Here is a 17,582-nt window from a genome sequence, read left to right as displayed (position 1 = left end):
TACTGCTTGTTCTCATGTATAAGTGGGAGCTAAATGATGAGAACTCATAGACCTAAAGAGGGGGAACAATAGAGACTGGAGCCTACTTGAGGGTAGAGGGTGGGAAGAGAGAGGATGAGAGCAAATAACTATTGGGTACCAGGCTTAGTACCTGAATGATGAAATAATCTGTACAACAAACCCCTATGACATGAGTTTACCCGTATAACAAACTGCACATGTACCCCTGAACCTACAATAAAAGTTTTTTAAATAAATAAATAAAAATAGTGGTGTCATGACAAAGAAGTTAGTGTCATTAAAAAACAGCATCATAAAAATGTTTTCTCTGTTTCAGTTTAAATTATAAACTAGAGAAACATAACAACTAAAATCAATGTGCAATCCTTGATTGTATCATACATTAAAAAAAACAGCACAAAGGACATACTTGGAACAACTGGGGAAATTAGAATATGAAGTATGTATTAGATAATAGTACTGTATTCATGTTAAACTTCCTGAGTGTGATAATTTGTATTGAGGTTATGAAGGATACTGTCCCTGTTTGTAAGAGGTACCTGTTGAGATATTTAGGAATGATATCATAATGTCTGCAGCTAACTATGCCAAAATAAAATGTTTACATATTACATAGGTTAGGTATTGTCATAGAATGTAGTGCAACAAAATTCTTCAAAAATTAGTAGTTCAAAGCAACATTGATTCCCATTCATGCATCTTGGGGTCAGCAGATTTAGGCTGAGATCAGCCATGCTCCGCTTCAATATGCAGGTTGTGTTCAGTACTGTTCCATGTGTCTTTCATCATTCTTTTATCAACAGGCTATCCAGAGGATGTTCTCATGAAGGTAGCAGAAGAGCAGAAGGACAAGCCCAATTATGCAAGCACATTTCAAGGCACAACTTGCTTCACTCTGTGTATTAGTTTCCTTAGGGCTTCCATAAGAAATGACTACAAATTGAGCAGCTTAAAACAGTGGAATTTTATTCTCCTGCAGGTGTGGAGGCTAGAAGTCTGAAATCAAGATGTCAGCAGGGTTCCACTCCCCCTGAAGGCATAGAGGAAGATCCTTCCTTGACTCTACCAAGTTTCTGGTGGTTGTGGACAATCCTTGTAGCAGCATCAGTCCAACCTCTGTCTCTGTTATCATGTTGCCTTCTTCCCTATGTGTGTCCATGAGTCTCCAAAATCTCTCTCCTTATAAGGACATCAGTCATTGGATTTGGGGCCCACCCTAATCAAGTCTGACTTCATTTTAATTTGATTACATTTGCTAAGACTCTGTTTCCAAATAAGGTCATATTCACAAGGACCAGTGGTTAGGATTTCAACATATCTTTCTGGGGGACAAATTCAACCCACAACACTCTTAACATCCCATTGAGGGCCAAAATAACTCATATGGCCAACTCCAAATTCAAGAGGTAGGGAAGTATAGTGAACCCAATGTAAAGTCAAAGCATATCATGCAGCTAAACTCAGCACCATTGGAGCGGAGAGGTATACATCTCCCATAAAAATTGAGGAAGAGATAACTATTTTTGAATAATGTATGTGTATATATATTATAATGTATTATATAATATAGTAATAGATAAATATGAAAAAGAAAGTGTACAAATGTGGCAAAATTGATAAATCTAGGTGAAAGTAATATGGTCACTTATTATTATATTCAGTGAAAACAAATCTGGACTTAGGTAAGGAGCAGCTTTATTCAAAAAAGGCTATTACAGACCCTCTGACCACAGAAATCTTCAAATATCTAAAAATCAAATTAAAAAAAAGAGTTAAAAAAAGAAGATATAAACAGGGCTAGCAGGAACTTTGTGTGGGAGCAGGGCAAAGGGGGTAGGATGAGCAGATGGCATGATCAGGGCACTTTAACTGGAGATATGATTTTCCCTCCTGTGGTTGGCCAGTTCTCAGAATAAACTGTAAATTGGGAGATGTTCTGCTTTTTAGAGCTTGCTCAAGTTTTGGGGCCAGTTAAAGTTCAGGGACCTGTCAGGAGAAGAGAAGCCTTATTAAAGTTTAGTTAAGGTAAGCCAATGGGTAAGTCATAAGTTATTACAAACACTCTTGTAACTCTTCCAAAACTCTGAAATATTTCAAAATAAGATTTTTGAAGTTTAAAAGTTAGTACTAAGATACAGTTTTGAAATGAATTTTTGTTCTCCCAAAACTTCATGATATCCTACTAACTGTGGATTGTCCCTCTTCCCAACATGTAGGTTTTGATCCTGACTTTACAAGCTAAGACGCTATAGATTTAGTCAGTGGGCCCCCAATTCTACCTTCACCAGAAAGAATACAGGCTTTAAAAAAAAAAAACAAAACTGCCACCATGTTTAAAGGTCCTAACATTTTCCAAGGAAAAAGAAAATATTTTGGATTTTAATTCCATCTAGCAGATATTAATAAATCACCTGGGGCTAACCAAACAGATTAAGATTCAGAGGAATTGAATTGAAAAGCAGCATTTCTGTGCCTGGCTTATTTCACTTAACATAACGTCCTTCATTTTCATCCATGTTGTGACAAATTGCAGGATTTCCTTCTTTGTGAAGGCTGAAGAATATTCCATTATGTACATATACTACATTTTCTTTATTCATTTACCCACTGATGGGCACTTAGGCTGATTCCATATCTCAGCTATTGTGAGTAATATTGCAATGAATATGGGAGTGCTGATATCTCTTCAACATACTGATTTCATTTCCTTTGAAAATATCCCCAGTAGTGGAATTGCTGGATTCTATGGTAGATCTATTTTTAATTTTTGGGGGGACCTTCTATACTGTTTTTCATAATGGTGTGACCTCATTTATACGTGGAATCTTAAAAAGTTGATCTCATAGAACTAGAGAGTAGAGTGGTGGTTGCCAGGGGCTGGGATGAGGAAGGAGAGGTTGGAGAGCCGAAAGGATACAAAATTTCAGTTAGGAGAAATAGGTTCAAAAGATCTATTGTTCAACATGGTGGCTATAGTTAATAACAATGTACCGTATTCTTGAAAAATGCCCAAGACATGGATGTTAAGTATTCTCACCACAAAAATAATAACTATGTGAGGTAATGTATATGTTAATTAGCTGAATTTAGTCATTCTACAATATAAATATGCTACAAAATACTATGTTGTCCATGATTAATATAATTTTTTGTCAGTTAAAAATAAACTAACAAAAAAAAGAAAATAAGAAAAGAAAAGCAGCATTGCTTAAACTTCACCTCATAAGAATTTTTTTTTTTTTTTTGAGACAGATACTGACTCTGTCGCCCAAGCTGGAGTGCAGTGGTACAGTCATAGCTCACTGTAACCTCAAGTTCCTGACCTCAAGCAATGCTCTCTCCTCAAGTAACTGGGACTACAGGCTTTGTCACCATGCCGTATGTATGTATGTATGTATGTATGTATGTATGTATGTATGTACAGACAAGGGTCTTGCTATGTTACCCAGGCTGGTCTCAAACTCCTGGCCTCAAGTGGTCTTCCTTCCTCAGCCTCCTAAAGTACTAGGATCACAAGCATGAGCCACCACACCCAGCCAAGAATGCATTTGTTAACTTACAATTTTTTTGATGAATTATTTTGAAATTGATTGTATTAAGACTTCCTAGGATGTGAGAAGCTTCTGCATAGTTTGTGAATCACTAATATTTCCTTTTAAAAAAACCTCCCCAATAGCCTTTTTGATGATGCTAAATAACATTAGTGGGTAGTATACTCTATTTTTTTCTATCCAAATTGCTCAAGGCTATTCTCTGTTTATGTATATTGACTAAGCATAAACATCTTTTTTAATATATTCAGGACTCATAGTCAGAACAGAAAGAGGTAATAGAAATTAATAGAAAAAAGGTAAACAATGCAATGTTAAAAAAAGGCAAGAGAACTGAACAAAATCTTCCCAAAAAAGGATATTCCAATGACTACAAATATATTAAATAGTGCCCTACTTCATCAATAATTAATGAGAAATGCAAATTAATCAATGAAATATAAACACAGTCACTCACCAGAATGGTCAAAATTTTAAAACACTAGTAATTCTAAGTGCTGGAAATAATTTGAATAACTAGAAGTTGCACTGCTGATGAGAGTGTAAATCAGTACAACTTTTTTTTTTTTTTGAGATGGCGTCTCACTTGTGGCTCAGGCTGGAGTGCAATGGCATGATCTCTGCTCACTGCAACCTCCACCTCCTGGGTTCAAGTGATTGTCCTGCCTCAGCCTCCTGAGTAGCTGGGATTACAGGCACGCACAACCATGCCTGGCTAATTTTTGTATTTTCAGTAGAGACGGGGTTTCACCATGTTGGTCAGGCTCGTCTTGAACTCCTGACCTCGTAATCGGCCTGCCTCGGCCTCCCAAAGTGTTGGGATTACAGGTGTGAGCCACCACGCCCGGCCAGTACAACTTTTTAGAAAGCAGTTTGGTGACATCATGTAAAGCTGAAAAGAACATACCCTATGATATCAATGCTACTTCTATGTAGATCTCCCCCCAAAATGTGTGTATACATGTGCACAAAGTGACATGTACAATGATATGCTATGAGCGGCAGAATAATAAAATAGGTAAATGCATTTTGCTGCATTTGTACTGAAAAAGACAAAAGCAGTCCATGAGAGCTAGGAGCTGGCCTGACACTCACAGCTAGGCCATAGTGATCTTCTGTTGAACAAAAAATGATTTCATAGGACACCAGTATCGGACAAGGCCACACCATAACTATGATGGAGGAAGAGGAAAACGAGAGCACACCATAAGTGTGTCTAAATACAGACAAAAAAGGGTATTGTCCAATCCACAAAAATGCCCAAACTTCTTTCTGTCCTGGCTAATATTAGTCACTACAGCTTATTTACCAATCACAGCGTTAGCCTCACCCCATTCCTCTCACCTTCTATATAAGAATTATCAATATACTCATCATAGAATTAACTCCACTTATGATGACATCCAATCCAGAGCACGCTGCTTCAAACCTCCCCCAAATCACCTATCACAAGTCCAAATATATGTTCTTTCTAACACCCTTTCACTGAGATGCTCCATGATTCTCTATGGTGTACAGCTTCCCTTGTTACAATAAGTCAGTAAATATAATTTTGTTCAACTACAGGTGTGTTTCTGATGGTCTCTAGCTAAAGGACATCGACAGTATATTGAAATTTTATATGGTAATGGAATAAATGAACTAGAGCTAAAGATAACACCAATCTTACATTGAGCTAAAAAATGAGGGAAAGAAACAAAATTCAAAGGATTACCTACGGTATACTTTACTTGACATATAGTTTTGCTTTATTTTATTTCTATTCATATTCAAGTAAGATATATAGTTTTCAAAAGAGGCAAAACTAAACTGTTTAAGGATGCACACTTAAGCCAGGTGTTAAAATAACTGACAGAGATTGAGAGATTCATTAATTCCCTCATGTCAGGATGTAATTAATGTTCTGTGCACTTTCTATTTTCATTCTTTTTTTTTCCTATTGGAAAATATAGTTTAGATTTCTCTTAAGTGGCCATAATTGTATAGCACTGGGACATAAAATACTGAACACAAATGAGAAATCAAATGTTTTAGGTAATGAGCATGAGACAGCATCAGAAGACAAGTTCTAGTTCTTACACTGCCATGAGTAGCTGTATGAATTGGGCAAGTGACTTCATCACTTTGGGCCTTAGTTTCTTCAACTGTTTTTTTTTTTTTTTTATTACACTTTAGGGTTTTAGGGTACATGTGCACAATGTGCAGGTTTGTTACATATGTATCCATGTGCCATTTTGATTTCCTGCACCCATTAACTCGTCATTTAGCATTAGGTGTATCTCCTAATGCTGTCCCTCCCCCCTCCCCCCACCCCACAACAGTCCCCGGAGTGTGATGTTCCCCTTCCTGTGTCCATGAGTTCTCATTGTTCAATTCCCACCTATGAGAGAGAACATGCGGTGTTTGGTTTTTCGTCCTTGCGATAGTTTACTGAGAATGATGTTTTCCAGTTTCATCCATGTCCCTACAAAGGACACGAAGTCATCATTTTTTATGGCTGCATAGTATTCCATGGTGTATATGTGCCACATTTTCTTAATCCAGTCTATCGTTGTTGGACATTTGGGTTGGTTCCAACTCTTTGCTATTGTGAATAGTGCCGCAATAAACATACGTGTGCATGTGTCTTTATAGCAGCATGATTTATAGTCCTTTGGGTATATACCCAGTAATGGGATGGCTGGGTCAAATGGTATTTCTAGTTCGAGATCCCTGAGGAATCGCCACACTGACTTCCACAATGGTTGAACTAGTTTACAGTCCCACCAACAGTGTAAAAGTGTTCCTATTTCTCCACATCCTCTCCAGCACCTGTTGTTTCCTGATTTTTTAATGATGGCCATTCTAACTGGTGTGAGATGGTATCTCACTGTGGTTTTGATTTGCATTTCTCTGATGGCCAGTGATGATGAGCATTTCTTCATGTGTTTTCTGGCTGCATAAATGTCTTCTTTTGAGAAGTGTCTGTTCATGTCCTTTGCCCACTTTTTGATGGGGTTGTTTGTTTTTTTCTTGTAAATTTGTTTGAGTTCATTGTAGATTCTGGATATTAGCCCTTTGTCAGATGAGTAGGTTGCAAAAATTTTCTCCCATTCTGTAGGTTGCCTGTTCATTCTGATGATAGTTTCTTTTGCTGTGCAGAAGCTCTTTAGTTTAATGAGATCCCATTTGTCATTTTGGCTTTTGTTGCCATTGCTTTTGGTGTTTTAGACATGAAGTCCTTGCCCACGCCTATGTCCTGAATGGTATTGCCTAGGTTTTCTTGTAGGATTTTAATGGTTTTAGGTCTAACATATAAGTCTTTAATCCATCTTGAATTAATTTTTGTATAAGGTGTAAGGAAGGGATCCAGTTTCAGCTTTCTACATATGGCTAGCCAGTTTTCCCAGCACCATTTATTAAATAGGGAATCCTTTCCCCATTTCTTGTTTTTGTCAGGTTTGTCAAAGATCAGATAGTTGTAGCTATGCGGCATCATTTCTGAGGGCTCTGTTCTGTTCCATTGATCTATGTCTCTGTTGTGGTACCAGTACCATGCTGTTTTGGTTACTGTAGCCTTGTAGTATAGTTTAAAGTCAGGTAGCGTGATGCCTCCAGCTTTGTTCTTTTGGCTTAGGATTGACTTGGCGATGCGGGCTCTTTTTTGGTTCCATATGAACTTTAAAGTAGTTTTTTCCAATTCTGTGAAGAAAGTCATTGGTAGCTTGATGGGGATGGCATTGAATGTATAAATTACCTTGGGCAGTATGGACATTTTCACGATATTGATTCTTCCAACCCATGAGCATGGAATGTTTTTCCATTTGTTTGTATCCTCTTTTATTTCATTGAGCAGTGGTTTGTAGTTCTCCTTGAAGAGGTCCTTCACATCCCTTGTAAGTTGGATTCCTAGGTATTTTATTCTCTTTGAAGCAATTGTGAATGGGAGTTCACTCATGATTTGGCTCTCTGTTTGTCTGTTATTGGTGTACAAGAATGCTTGTGATTTTTGTACATTAATTTTGTATCCTGAGACTTTGCTGAAGTTGCTAATCAGCTTAAGGAGATTTTGGGCTGAGACAATGGGGTTTTCTAGATATACAATCATGTCATCTGCAAACAGGGACAATTTGACTTCCTCTTTTCCTAATTGAATACCTTTTATTTCCTTCTCCTGCCTGATTGCTCTGGCCAGAACTTCCAGCACTATGTTGAACAGGAGCGGTGAGAGAGGGCATCCCTGTCTTGTGCCAGTTTTCAGAGGGAATGCTTCCAGTTTTTGCCCATTCAGTATGATATTGGCTGTGGGTTTGTCGTAGATAGCTCTTATTATTTTGAGATACGTCCCATCAATACCTAATTTATTGAGAGTTTTTAGCATGAAGGGTTGTTGAATTTTGTCAAAGGCCTTTTCTGCATCTATTGAGATAATCATGTGGTTTTTGTCTTTGGTTCTGTTTATATGCTGGATTACATTTATTGATTTGTGTATGTTGAACCAGCCTTGCATCCCAGGGATGAAGCCCACTTGATCATGGTGGATAAGCTTTTTGATGTGCTGCTGGATTCAGTTTGCCAGTATTTTATTGAGGATTTTTGCATTAATGTTCATCAAGGATATTGGTCTGAAATTCTCTTTTTTGGTTATGTCTCTGCCAGGTTTTGGTATCAGGACGATGCTGGCTTCATAAAATGTGTTAGGGAGGATTCCCTCTTTTTCTATCGATTGGAATAGTTTCAGAAGGAATGGTACCAGTTCCTCCTTGTACCTCTGGTAGAATTCAGCTGTGAATCCATCAGGTCCTGGACTCTTTTTGGTTGGTAAGCTATTGATTATTGCCACAATTTCAGAACCTGTTATTGGTCTATTCAGAGATTCAACTTCTTCCTGGTTTAGTCTTGGGAGGGTGTATTTGTCGAGGACTTTATCCATTTCTTCTAGATTTTCTAGTTTATTTGCATAGAGGTGTTTGTAGTATTCTCTGATGGTAGATTGTATTTCTGTGGGATCGGTGGTGATATCCCCTTTTTCGTTTTTTATTGCATCTATTTGATTCTTCTCTCTTTTCTTCTTTATTAGTCTTGCTAGCGGTCCATCAATTTTGTTGATCTTTTCAAAAAACCAGCTCCTGGATTCATTAACTTTTTGAAGGGTTTTTTGTGTCTCTATTTCCTTCAGTTCTGCTCTGATTTTAGTTATTTCTAGCCTTCTGCTAGCTTTTGAATGTGTTTGCTCTTGCTTTTCTAGTTCTTTTAATTGTGATGTTAAGGAGTCAATTTTGGATCTTTCCTGCTTTCTCTTGTGGGCATTTAGTGCTATAAATTTCCCTCTACACACTGCTTTGAATGTGTCCCAGAGATTCTGGTATGTTGTGTCTTTGTTCTCGTTGGTTTCAAAGAACATCTTTATTTCTGCCTTCATTTCATTATGTACCCAATAGTCATTCAGGAGCAGGTTGTTCAGTTTCCATGTAGTAGAGCGGTTTTGAGTGAGTTTCTTAATCGTGAGTTCTAGTTTGATTGCACTGTGGTCTGAGAGACAGTTTGTTATAATTTCTGTTCTTTTACATTTGCTGAGGAGAGCTTTACTTCCAACTATGTGGTCAATTTTGGAATAGGTGTGGTGTGGTGCTGAAAAAAATGTATATTCTGTTGACTTGGGGTGGAGAGTTCTGTAGATGTCTATTAGGTCCACTTTATGTAGAGCTGAGTTCAATTCCTGGATATCCTTGTTAACTTTGTCTCGTTGATCTGTCTAATGCTGACAGTGGGGTGTTAAAATCTCCCATTATTGTGTGGGAGTTTAAGTCCCTTTGTAGGTCACTCAGGACTTGCTTTATGAATCTGGGTGCTCCTGTGTTGGGTGCATATATATTTAGGATAGTTAGCTCTTCTTGTTGAATTGATCCCTTTACCATTATGTAATGGCCTTCTTTGTCTCTTCTGATCTTTGTTGGTTTAAAGTCTATTTTATCAGAGACTAGGATTGCAACCCCTGCCTTTTTTTGTTTTCCAGTTGCTTGATAGATCTTCCTCCATCCCTTTATTTTGAGTCTATGTGTGTCTCTGCACGTGAGATGGGTTTCCTGAATATAGCACACTGATGGGTCCTGACTCCTTATCCAGTTTGCCAGTCTGTGTCTTTTGATTGGAGCATTTAGCCCATTTACATTAAACGTTAATATTGTTATGTGTGAATCTGATCCTGTCATTATGATGTTAGTTGGTTATTTTGCTTGTTAGTTGTTATAGTTTCTTCCTAGCCTCGATGGTGAATCTGACAATAATGTGTCTTGGAGTTGCCCTTCTCGAGGAGTATCTTTGTGGCGTTCTCTGTATTTCCTGAATCTGAATGCTGGCCTGCCTTGCTAGATTGGGGAAGTTCTCCTGGATAATATCTTGCAGAGTGTTTTCCAACTTGGCTCCATTCTCCCCATCATTTTCAGGTACACCAATCAGACGTAGGTTTGGTCTTTTCACATAGTCCCAAATTTCTTGGAGGCTTTGTTCATTTCTTTTTATCCTTTTTTCTCTAAACTTCCCTTCTCTCTTCATTTCATTCATTTCATCTTCCATCAGCGATACCCTTTCTTCCAGTTGATCGCATCTGCTACTGAGGCTTCTGCAATCTTCGCGTAGTTCTCGAAACTTGGCTTTCAGCTCCATCAGCTCCTTGAAGCCCTTCTCTCCATTGGTTATTCTAGTTATCCATTCTTCTAATTTTTTTTCAAAGTTTTTAACTTCTTTGCTGTTGTTTTGAATTTCCTCTCGTAGCTCAGAGTAGTTTGATCGTCTGAAGCCTTCTTCTCTCAACTCATCAAAGTCATCCTCCATCCAGCTTTGTTCCGTTGCTGGTGAGGAACTGCGTTCCTTTGGAGGAGGAGAGGTGCTGTTTAGAGTTTCCAGTTTTTTTGGTCTGTTTTTTCCCCATCTTTGTGGTTTTATCTACTTTTTGTCTTTGATGATGGTGATGTACAGATGGGTTTTTGGTGTGGATGTCCTTTCTGTTTGTTAGTTTTCCTTCTACCAGACAGGACCCTCAGCTGCAGGTCTGTTGGAGTTTACTAGAGGTCACTCCAGACCCTGTTTGGCTGGGTGTCAGCAGCGGTGGCTGCAGAACAGCGGATTTTCGTGAGACCACAAATTCAGCTGTCTGATAGTTCCTCTGAAAGTTTTGTCTCAGAGAAGTACCGGGTTGAATGAAGTGTCAGTCTGTCCCTACTGGGGGGGTGCCTCCCAGTTAGGCTGCTCAGGGGTGAGGGACCCACTTTAGGAGGCAGTCTGACCGTTCTCAGATCTCCAGCTGCGTGCTGGGAGAACCACTACTCTCTTCAAAGCTGTCAGTCAGACAGGGACATTTAAGTCTGTGGAAGTTCTTGCAGAGTTTTTGTTTGTCTGTGCCCTGCCCCCAGAGGTGGAGCCTACAGAGGCAGGCAGGCCTCCTTGAGCTGTGGTGGGCTCCACCCAGTTCGAGCTTCCTGGCTGCTTTGTTTACCTAATCAAGCCTGGGCAATGGCGGGCGCCCCTCCCCCAGCCTCGCTGCCGCCTCGCAGCTTGATCTCAGACTGCTGTGCTAGCAATTAGCGAGACTCCGTGGGCATAGGACCCTCCGAGCCAGGTGCGGGACACAATCTCCTAGTGTGCCGTTTTCCAGGCCCGTTGGAAAAGCACAGTATTAGGATGGGACTGACCCGATATTCCAGGTGCCGTCTGTTTCCCCTTTCTTTGACTAGGAAAGGGAACTCCCTGACCCCTTGCGCTTCCCGAGTGAGGCAATGCCTCGTCCTGCTTCGGCTCACGCACAGTGCGCTTCACCGACTGTCCTGCACCCACTGTTAGGCACTCCCTAGTGAGATGAAACCGGTACCTCAAGCAGAAATGCAGAAATCACCCGTCTTCTGTGTCGCTGGGGCTGGGAGCTGGAGACCGGAGCTGTTCCTATTCGGCCATCTTGGCTCCACACTGTTTTTTTTTTTTTTTTTTTAAAGTGGAGGGTGGGTGAGAAGGAGACTGGATCTCATCTTTCTGAAATGTCTTATTAAACATTCTATTATCCTATGATCATAAAGGAAACTCTCAACAAATATCTCCTGTATTTCTATTAGGCCATTTTCAATATGTGTAAGCAATCTTATTTTATTTGCTTTAAAATCCAAAACCAAATATTTATCTTCATTTGATTTATTCATTATATTATCTGGGAAGCAGAGTAGTGTACTGATTAAGAGCATAGACTTGGGAGTCAGACAAAATTAAATTGAGTTTTATTTTTAACATTTGCTAGGTAGGGGACCTTGACATAACCTCTCCCATCTCACTTTCTTTGTCTTTTTTTTTTTAAATAATGTCTACTCCATACAGTTGTTGCAAGTATTAAATTAAATAATGCATGTAAATCACTTGTCATAGTCTCAGTACCTGGAAATCATATCCAATAAATACTGCTGCCATTATAATCATAAGTGACAAGCCAGCTTCTCCCTTTGTGCACGTGTATACAGACATTTGGGGGTGGGGAGTGTATACGTAGAAGTAGCATGATAGCGTAGTGCAAATCAAGAGGTTAGGTGGCTTAGTCCCCTGTCAGTGTACCTACTGGACCTCAAGTTTCCGAAGGAGAACGACTGTTTGTTCCCTTTCCTTTTCCTACTGACCACTTCCTCCACATTCTCCAGCTCCCTGCCTCATGTATTTGGCTTGGCCTTAAGACTCTGCAGGATCCTTGTGCTTCTTTCTTGGTCTCTGGATGGACTGCAGAGCGTGCAGATGTAGCTTAAACTTGTTGCTGTTTGCCCACTGCTTCAGTGGCTCCAGACGGCTAGCAGATAGAATGACTTCAGCTTGAACGACTAATCTCATTGGCTTCTCAATTCCCAAGGACTTTTTTTTTCCTGAAAGGGAATTAGCAGGTGAGTCTGTTGTTGCGTTGGCAACAAACTTTCAACCTCTACCTAACTCTCCGGAATGAGAACATATCTATTAATACATTGGCTAGACTGGGAGTGGAGTCGCTCAATGCAAATTTTCTTTCAAGTGCAAAACGGCTTAATGGGCTTGGCTAGCCTTTGGTGGTGCTGCAGTTAGAGGCTAGTGAAGCGGAGAGCAGCTGTTGCAGTAACCTGTTGCAGAAAAGTGAAAGTATATCCGCAACAGTTGGCTTTGATTGCAGAGAGTGCGCTTTTGAGAACTGATGGCGGGTGCGCGTAGAAAATCTTTGCAAAACAGGCAAGTGGGATCTCTTCTCATTTTTCTGTTCGTATCTGTGGGGGGTGCGACAACTATCCGCTATTCAGTGGCAGAGGAAATGGAGAGCGGCTCGTTTGTGGCCAACGTAGCTAAGGACCTAGGTCTGGAGGTAGGGAAGCTGGCTGCGCGCGGGGCGCGGCTGGTTTCCGAGGGCAACAAAATGCATTTCCGGCTCCACCGCAAGACGGGAGATTTGTTTGTGAAGGAGAAACTGGATCGGGAGTCACTTTGTGGCAAAGCCGATCCGTGTGTTCTGCACTTTGAAATAGTCCTGGTGGAGCCGCTGCAGTCCTTCCGGGCCGAGGTCAGGGTATTTGATATCAATGACAATGCCCCAGTTTTCCTAAACAAGGAGCCGCTTTTAAAGATTCCGGAGAGCACCCCCTTGGGTTCACGTTTTCCTCTGCAGAGCGCCCAGGATCTCTGGACGTGGGCCTTAACGGTCTCCAGAACTACACCCTGAGTGCCAATGGGTATTTCCACCTGCACACCCGCTTCCGCAGCCACGGGCCTAAATATGCTGAGCTGGTGCTGAACAAACCCCTGGACCGAGAGGAGCAGCCTGAAGTCAACTTGACAATTACGGCGGTGGACGGCGGGTCCCCGCCCAAGTCTGGCACAGCTCACATCCACGTGGTGGTTCTGGATGTCAACGACCACGTGCCCCAGTTCTCGCGACTGGTGTACCGAGCCCAGGTATCAGAGAACAGCCCCAATGGCTCTTTGGTGGCCACGGTGAGTGCCATGGACCTAGACGAGGGCACCAACAAAGCGATAACTTACTCTTTAGCTCAAAACTCAGAAGCAATTCTCAAGACGTTTCAGATTGACCCTCAAACTGGAGAGGTTCGACTAAGGGGACCCCTAGATTTTGAAGCCATTGAAACATACGACATTGACATTCAAGCTACAGATGGTGGAGGCCTCTCTGCCCACAGCAAAGTCCTGGTAGAAGTGGTGGATGTGAATGACAATCCTCCCGAAGTGATGGTCTCCTCTGTGTCCAGCCCACTCCCTGAAGACTCACCACCACAGACAGTAGTAGCCCTTTTCACTATTAGAGACCGGGACTTTCAAGTGGGAGGAAAAGTCACCTGCTTCCTCAGAGAAGACCTTCCCTTTGTAATCAAACCTACATTCGGGAATTCTTACTCGCTGGTCACTGACAGAAGCTTGGATCGGGAGGAGGTCTCAGGCTATAATATCACCCTTGTTGCCATGGATACTGGACCACCCAGCTTGTCCACCGAGACTATGATAGAGGTGCTAATATCCGACGTTAATGACAATCCTCCAATATTTCGGGAAGATTCCTATATCTTGACTGTTCGAGAAAACAATAGTCCTGCGGTTTTTATTGGCAAAGTCCATGCTGAGGATCTTGATTTGGGTGAGAATGCCCAAATAACATATTCTCTGTTGCCTCCAAAAAACGGAGATCTATCAGTCTTTGCTTACATATCCATAAATTCAGACAATGGGAAGCTCTACGCACTGAGAACCATGGATTATGAGGCCATTCAAGATTTTCAATTTGTGGTAAAGGCAACTGATGGGGGCTTCCTGTCACTGAGTAGCCAAGTTACTGTCAGAGTGGTTGTCCTAGATGACAATGACAATCGTCCAATGATCTTATACCCACTGCAAAATGGCACCTTGCCCTGCAATGACCTGGTACCCAGGTCTGCAGAGGCAGGCTACCTGGTGACAAAAGTGGTGGCTGTGGATGGTGACTCAGGTCAGAATTCTTGGCTTTCATATCATCTACTTAAGGCCACTGATCTTGGGTTATTTTCTGTTCAAAGACAAAATGGAGAAATCCGTACATTACGGCAGATATCTGAGAGAGACTCCATGATGCAGAAATTGATCATTCTTGTTCAGGATCACGGCCAACCAGCTCTTTCCACTACTGTCTCACTCAACATCCTGCTGGTAGATGGCTTTTCAGAGCCCTATCTGCAGTTCCAGGATCCAATCAAGCATTCTAGAAAGGTAAATCCATCCACTAAATACTTGATCATTTCTCTGGCCATCCTTTCCTTTCTCTTTCTCCTCTCTGTCATAGTGATCTTCATTATACAGGTCTACCAAAAGATTAAATATAGAGAAAAGTTCACAATTCGAGAGCATTTCTATGATGACTGTAATTTCTCTAACAACCTGGTACAAGGACGAGGCAATGGATCCTTATCTCAGCCTTGTCCATACGAAATATGTTCAGCCACTGGCACTGGTAATAGTGAGTTTCGCTTTCTTAAGTGCTTTATGCCCAACTTCCCTTTCCCTCATGCCACTGGGGAGATAAAAACGGAGGCTGGCTCCAGTTTGCCCCCAAATTCTGATAGGAATACGTCTCGGAGATCAGAGGGCCACGACCAGGTATCTAATGACTATATGTAGCTCCTATTTACAGCCTCAGTGACAGAAGAGAAGCAAAATTTTATACTTGGTATGCAAAGCTGTTACATCCTCATTAAAACAAAAGCTGGTAGTAGACTGCAGCTTTAGTACTTAGTTTGGTGAAAATGGGAAACCCAGAGTGAGGCTAGGCTTACTCAATACAAAGCAGTTATCCTGATCCCCAGGTCATATATCTATAACCATTTCTCCAGTTGGAATTCTGTTTAAAGAAATGTCACCGTCTATAAATGCGTATGTGGTAGGAACTTTTGCTTTTCCATCTCTGTGCTAGCAAGTAATGAATAAGCCATTATTCACATTTCCCCTAGAAGTTCACTGGTCCTGGCCCAGGAAATGCTTAGTTCCATAGAGAGATCCTTTTATTTGCCTCTAAATTATTTTCCAGTAGAAAGTTATGCATGCATAGGGAAGAGAACTACCTTCCCTTTTTGATATATTGGGAAGTGATTAGGTTTCAGCAGAGATATAGTTTATTATTCAGGAATCTCTAAATTCTTGTCCCTGATGAGTGATTACCTTTGATCAATACCTTGCCTGCAATCATTCATAATCATAATCATGGAAACGCCTGGTAAATGGTGGTCTTCACAAATAATCATGGTGGAAGGAAGGATGGAGAAAGAAAAGGAGTTCACTTATTTGCAAATGGGAATAAGGGCAGACATAAGGATAAAGAGATTCAGTTTAGGAATGTTCTCCAAAATTAAATTAGATGTAGATTTTTTTTTTTTTTTTTTGAGATGGAGTTTTGCTCTTGTTGCCCAGACTGGAGTGCAATGGCGTGATCTCGGCTCACTGCAACCTCTGCCTCCTGGGTTCAAGCGATTCTCCTGCCTCAGCCTCCTGAGTAGCAGGGATTACAGGCGTGTGCCACCATGCCCAGCTAATTTTTTGGTATTTTTAGTAGAGACGGGGTTTCACCATGTTGGCCAGGCTGGTCACGAACTCCTGACCTCAGGTGATCCACCCGCCTCAGGCTCCCAAAGCGCTGGGATTACAGGCATAAGCCACCGCGCCCAGCCAGATTTGATTTCTTAATGATTGTTTGGAGCCATAGGCAAGTCTCAAATCTCCCTCTTTCATATCCAGATGTCTATCCTTGCAGTCCCAGAGAGAATCTATTTGAAAAAAGGGAAATGGAGGGTGGATGACGATAAAAATAAAGTAGGATGGCTGGGTGCTGTGGCTCACGGCTGTAATCCCAGCATTTTGGGAGATGGAGGCAGGTGGATCACCTGAGGTCAGGAGTTCGAGACCACCCTGGCTAACATGGCAAAACCCTATCGCTACTAAAAGTACAAAAATTAGTCGGTCATGGTGGCACACGCCTGTAATCCCAGGTTCTCAGAGGCTGAGGCCAGAGAATCACTTGAACCTGGGAGGCGGAGGTTGCAGTGAGCTGAGATTGTGCCACTGCACTCCAGCCTGGGCAACAGAGTGAGACGCTGTCTCAAAAAAATAAAAATAAATAAATAAATAAATAAGGCCAGCTGTAGTTAGTAAGTGTTGTTACAGAACACTCTAAACTATTTTGTGCCATTAAGTGTATACAACATTTATTGTAAACCATTTTGTAGTTTGTAGAGCAAATATAAAATAAAGACATTAAAATTAAAAAGTTCATTAATACTAATTAAGTGGCATCAAGGAAAGACACATTTTCAGGTAGTACCAGATTTGATTGTAAGCCATTTTCCTCTCTGAGTATTCTGAAGTTAACACATGCAAACTGAGAAAAAGTGGCATTTTTAGTAAATCATTCATAAAATGAAATGGAGTGGGGAGACAAGTTAGGCTTCTCTTTGATCACCACTGTTTGCCTTCATAAGCTATTCTGAGCCTTCTCATTCTAAAATAAGCCAATGTTAAAACATTAACATATTTCAGGGATTCTCCCAATACTACTAACTGTGCCTTGAAAGTCAAAAGTTTGCTTTAGAGAAGGGCATGGTGGCTCATACCTGTAGTCCCAGCTACTCGGGAGTCTGAAGGAGGAGGATTGCTCAAGCCCAGGAGTTCAGGGGTGCAGTAAGCTATGATTGCACTGCTGCACTCCAGCCTGGGCAATAGAGTGAAACCTCATCTAAAAAAAAAAAGTGTGCTTTATGAGACTTTAATTATGTGCCTTATTTTATACAAATGTGTGTAAATTCAGACTCACTAGAATACATCCTCTTCCTTCCTGCACGGGAGGGCACAATGTTTGTACCTGGTGTTTTAAGGGTAGAGCATTATCTCTTAAAACACTTCTTAAATATACCAAATCATATTTATTTATATAAACTTCATTCTTGGACTTAATGACTAATACCTAATGGCACCACCTGGCTGTTTACCTGTTGGCCAGGAATACAATAAAAT

At 40.9% G+C, this 17,582-nt stretch overlaps 1 protein-coding gene across 1 annotated transcript; it reads left to right on the top strand.

Moving 5' to 3' along the window:
* Positions 1–12,410: 12,410 nt before the first annotated feature.
* Positions 12,411–15,200, top strand: PCDHB1 (protocadherin beta 1). Its single transcript, XM_004092886.3, is given in 2 exon segments — positions 12,411–13,218; positions 13,221–15,200. Coding segments are annotated over 2 exon segments (2,457 nt in total). The 5' UTR covers positions 12,411–12,741.
* The last annotated feature ends 2,382 nt before the right edge of the window (positions 15,201–17,582 follow it).

The sequence above is a fragment of the Nomascus leucogenys genome, chromosome 2, assembly GCF_006542625.1.
Source record: "Nomascus leucogenys isolate Asia chromosome 2, Asia_NLE_v1, whole genome shotgun sequence".
Classification (NCBI taxonomy): domain Eukaryota; kingdom Metazoa; phylum Chordata; class Mammalia; order Primates; family Hylobatidae; genus Nomascus; species Nomascus leucogenys.
This window is presented reverse-complemented; position numbering and strand designations above follow the sequence as displayed.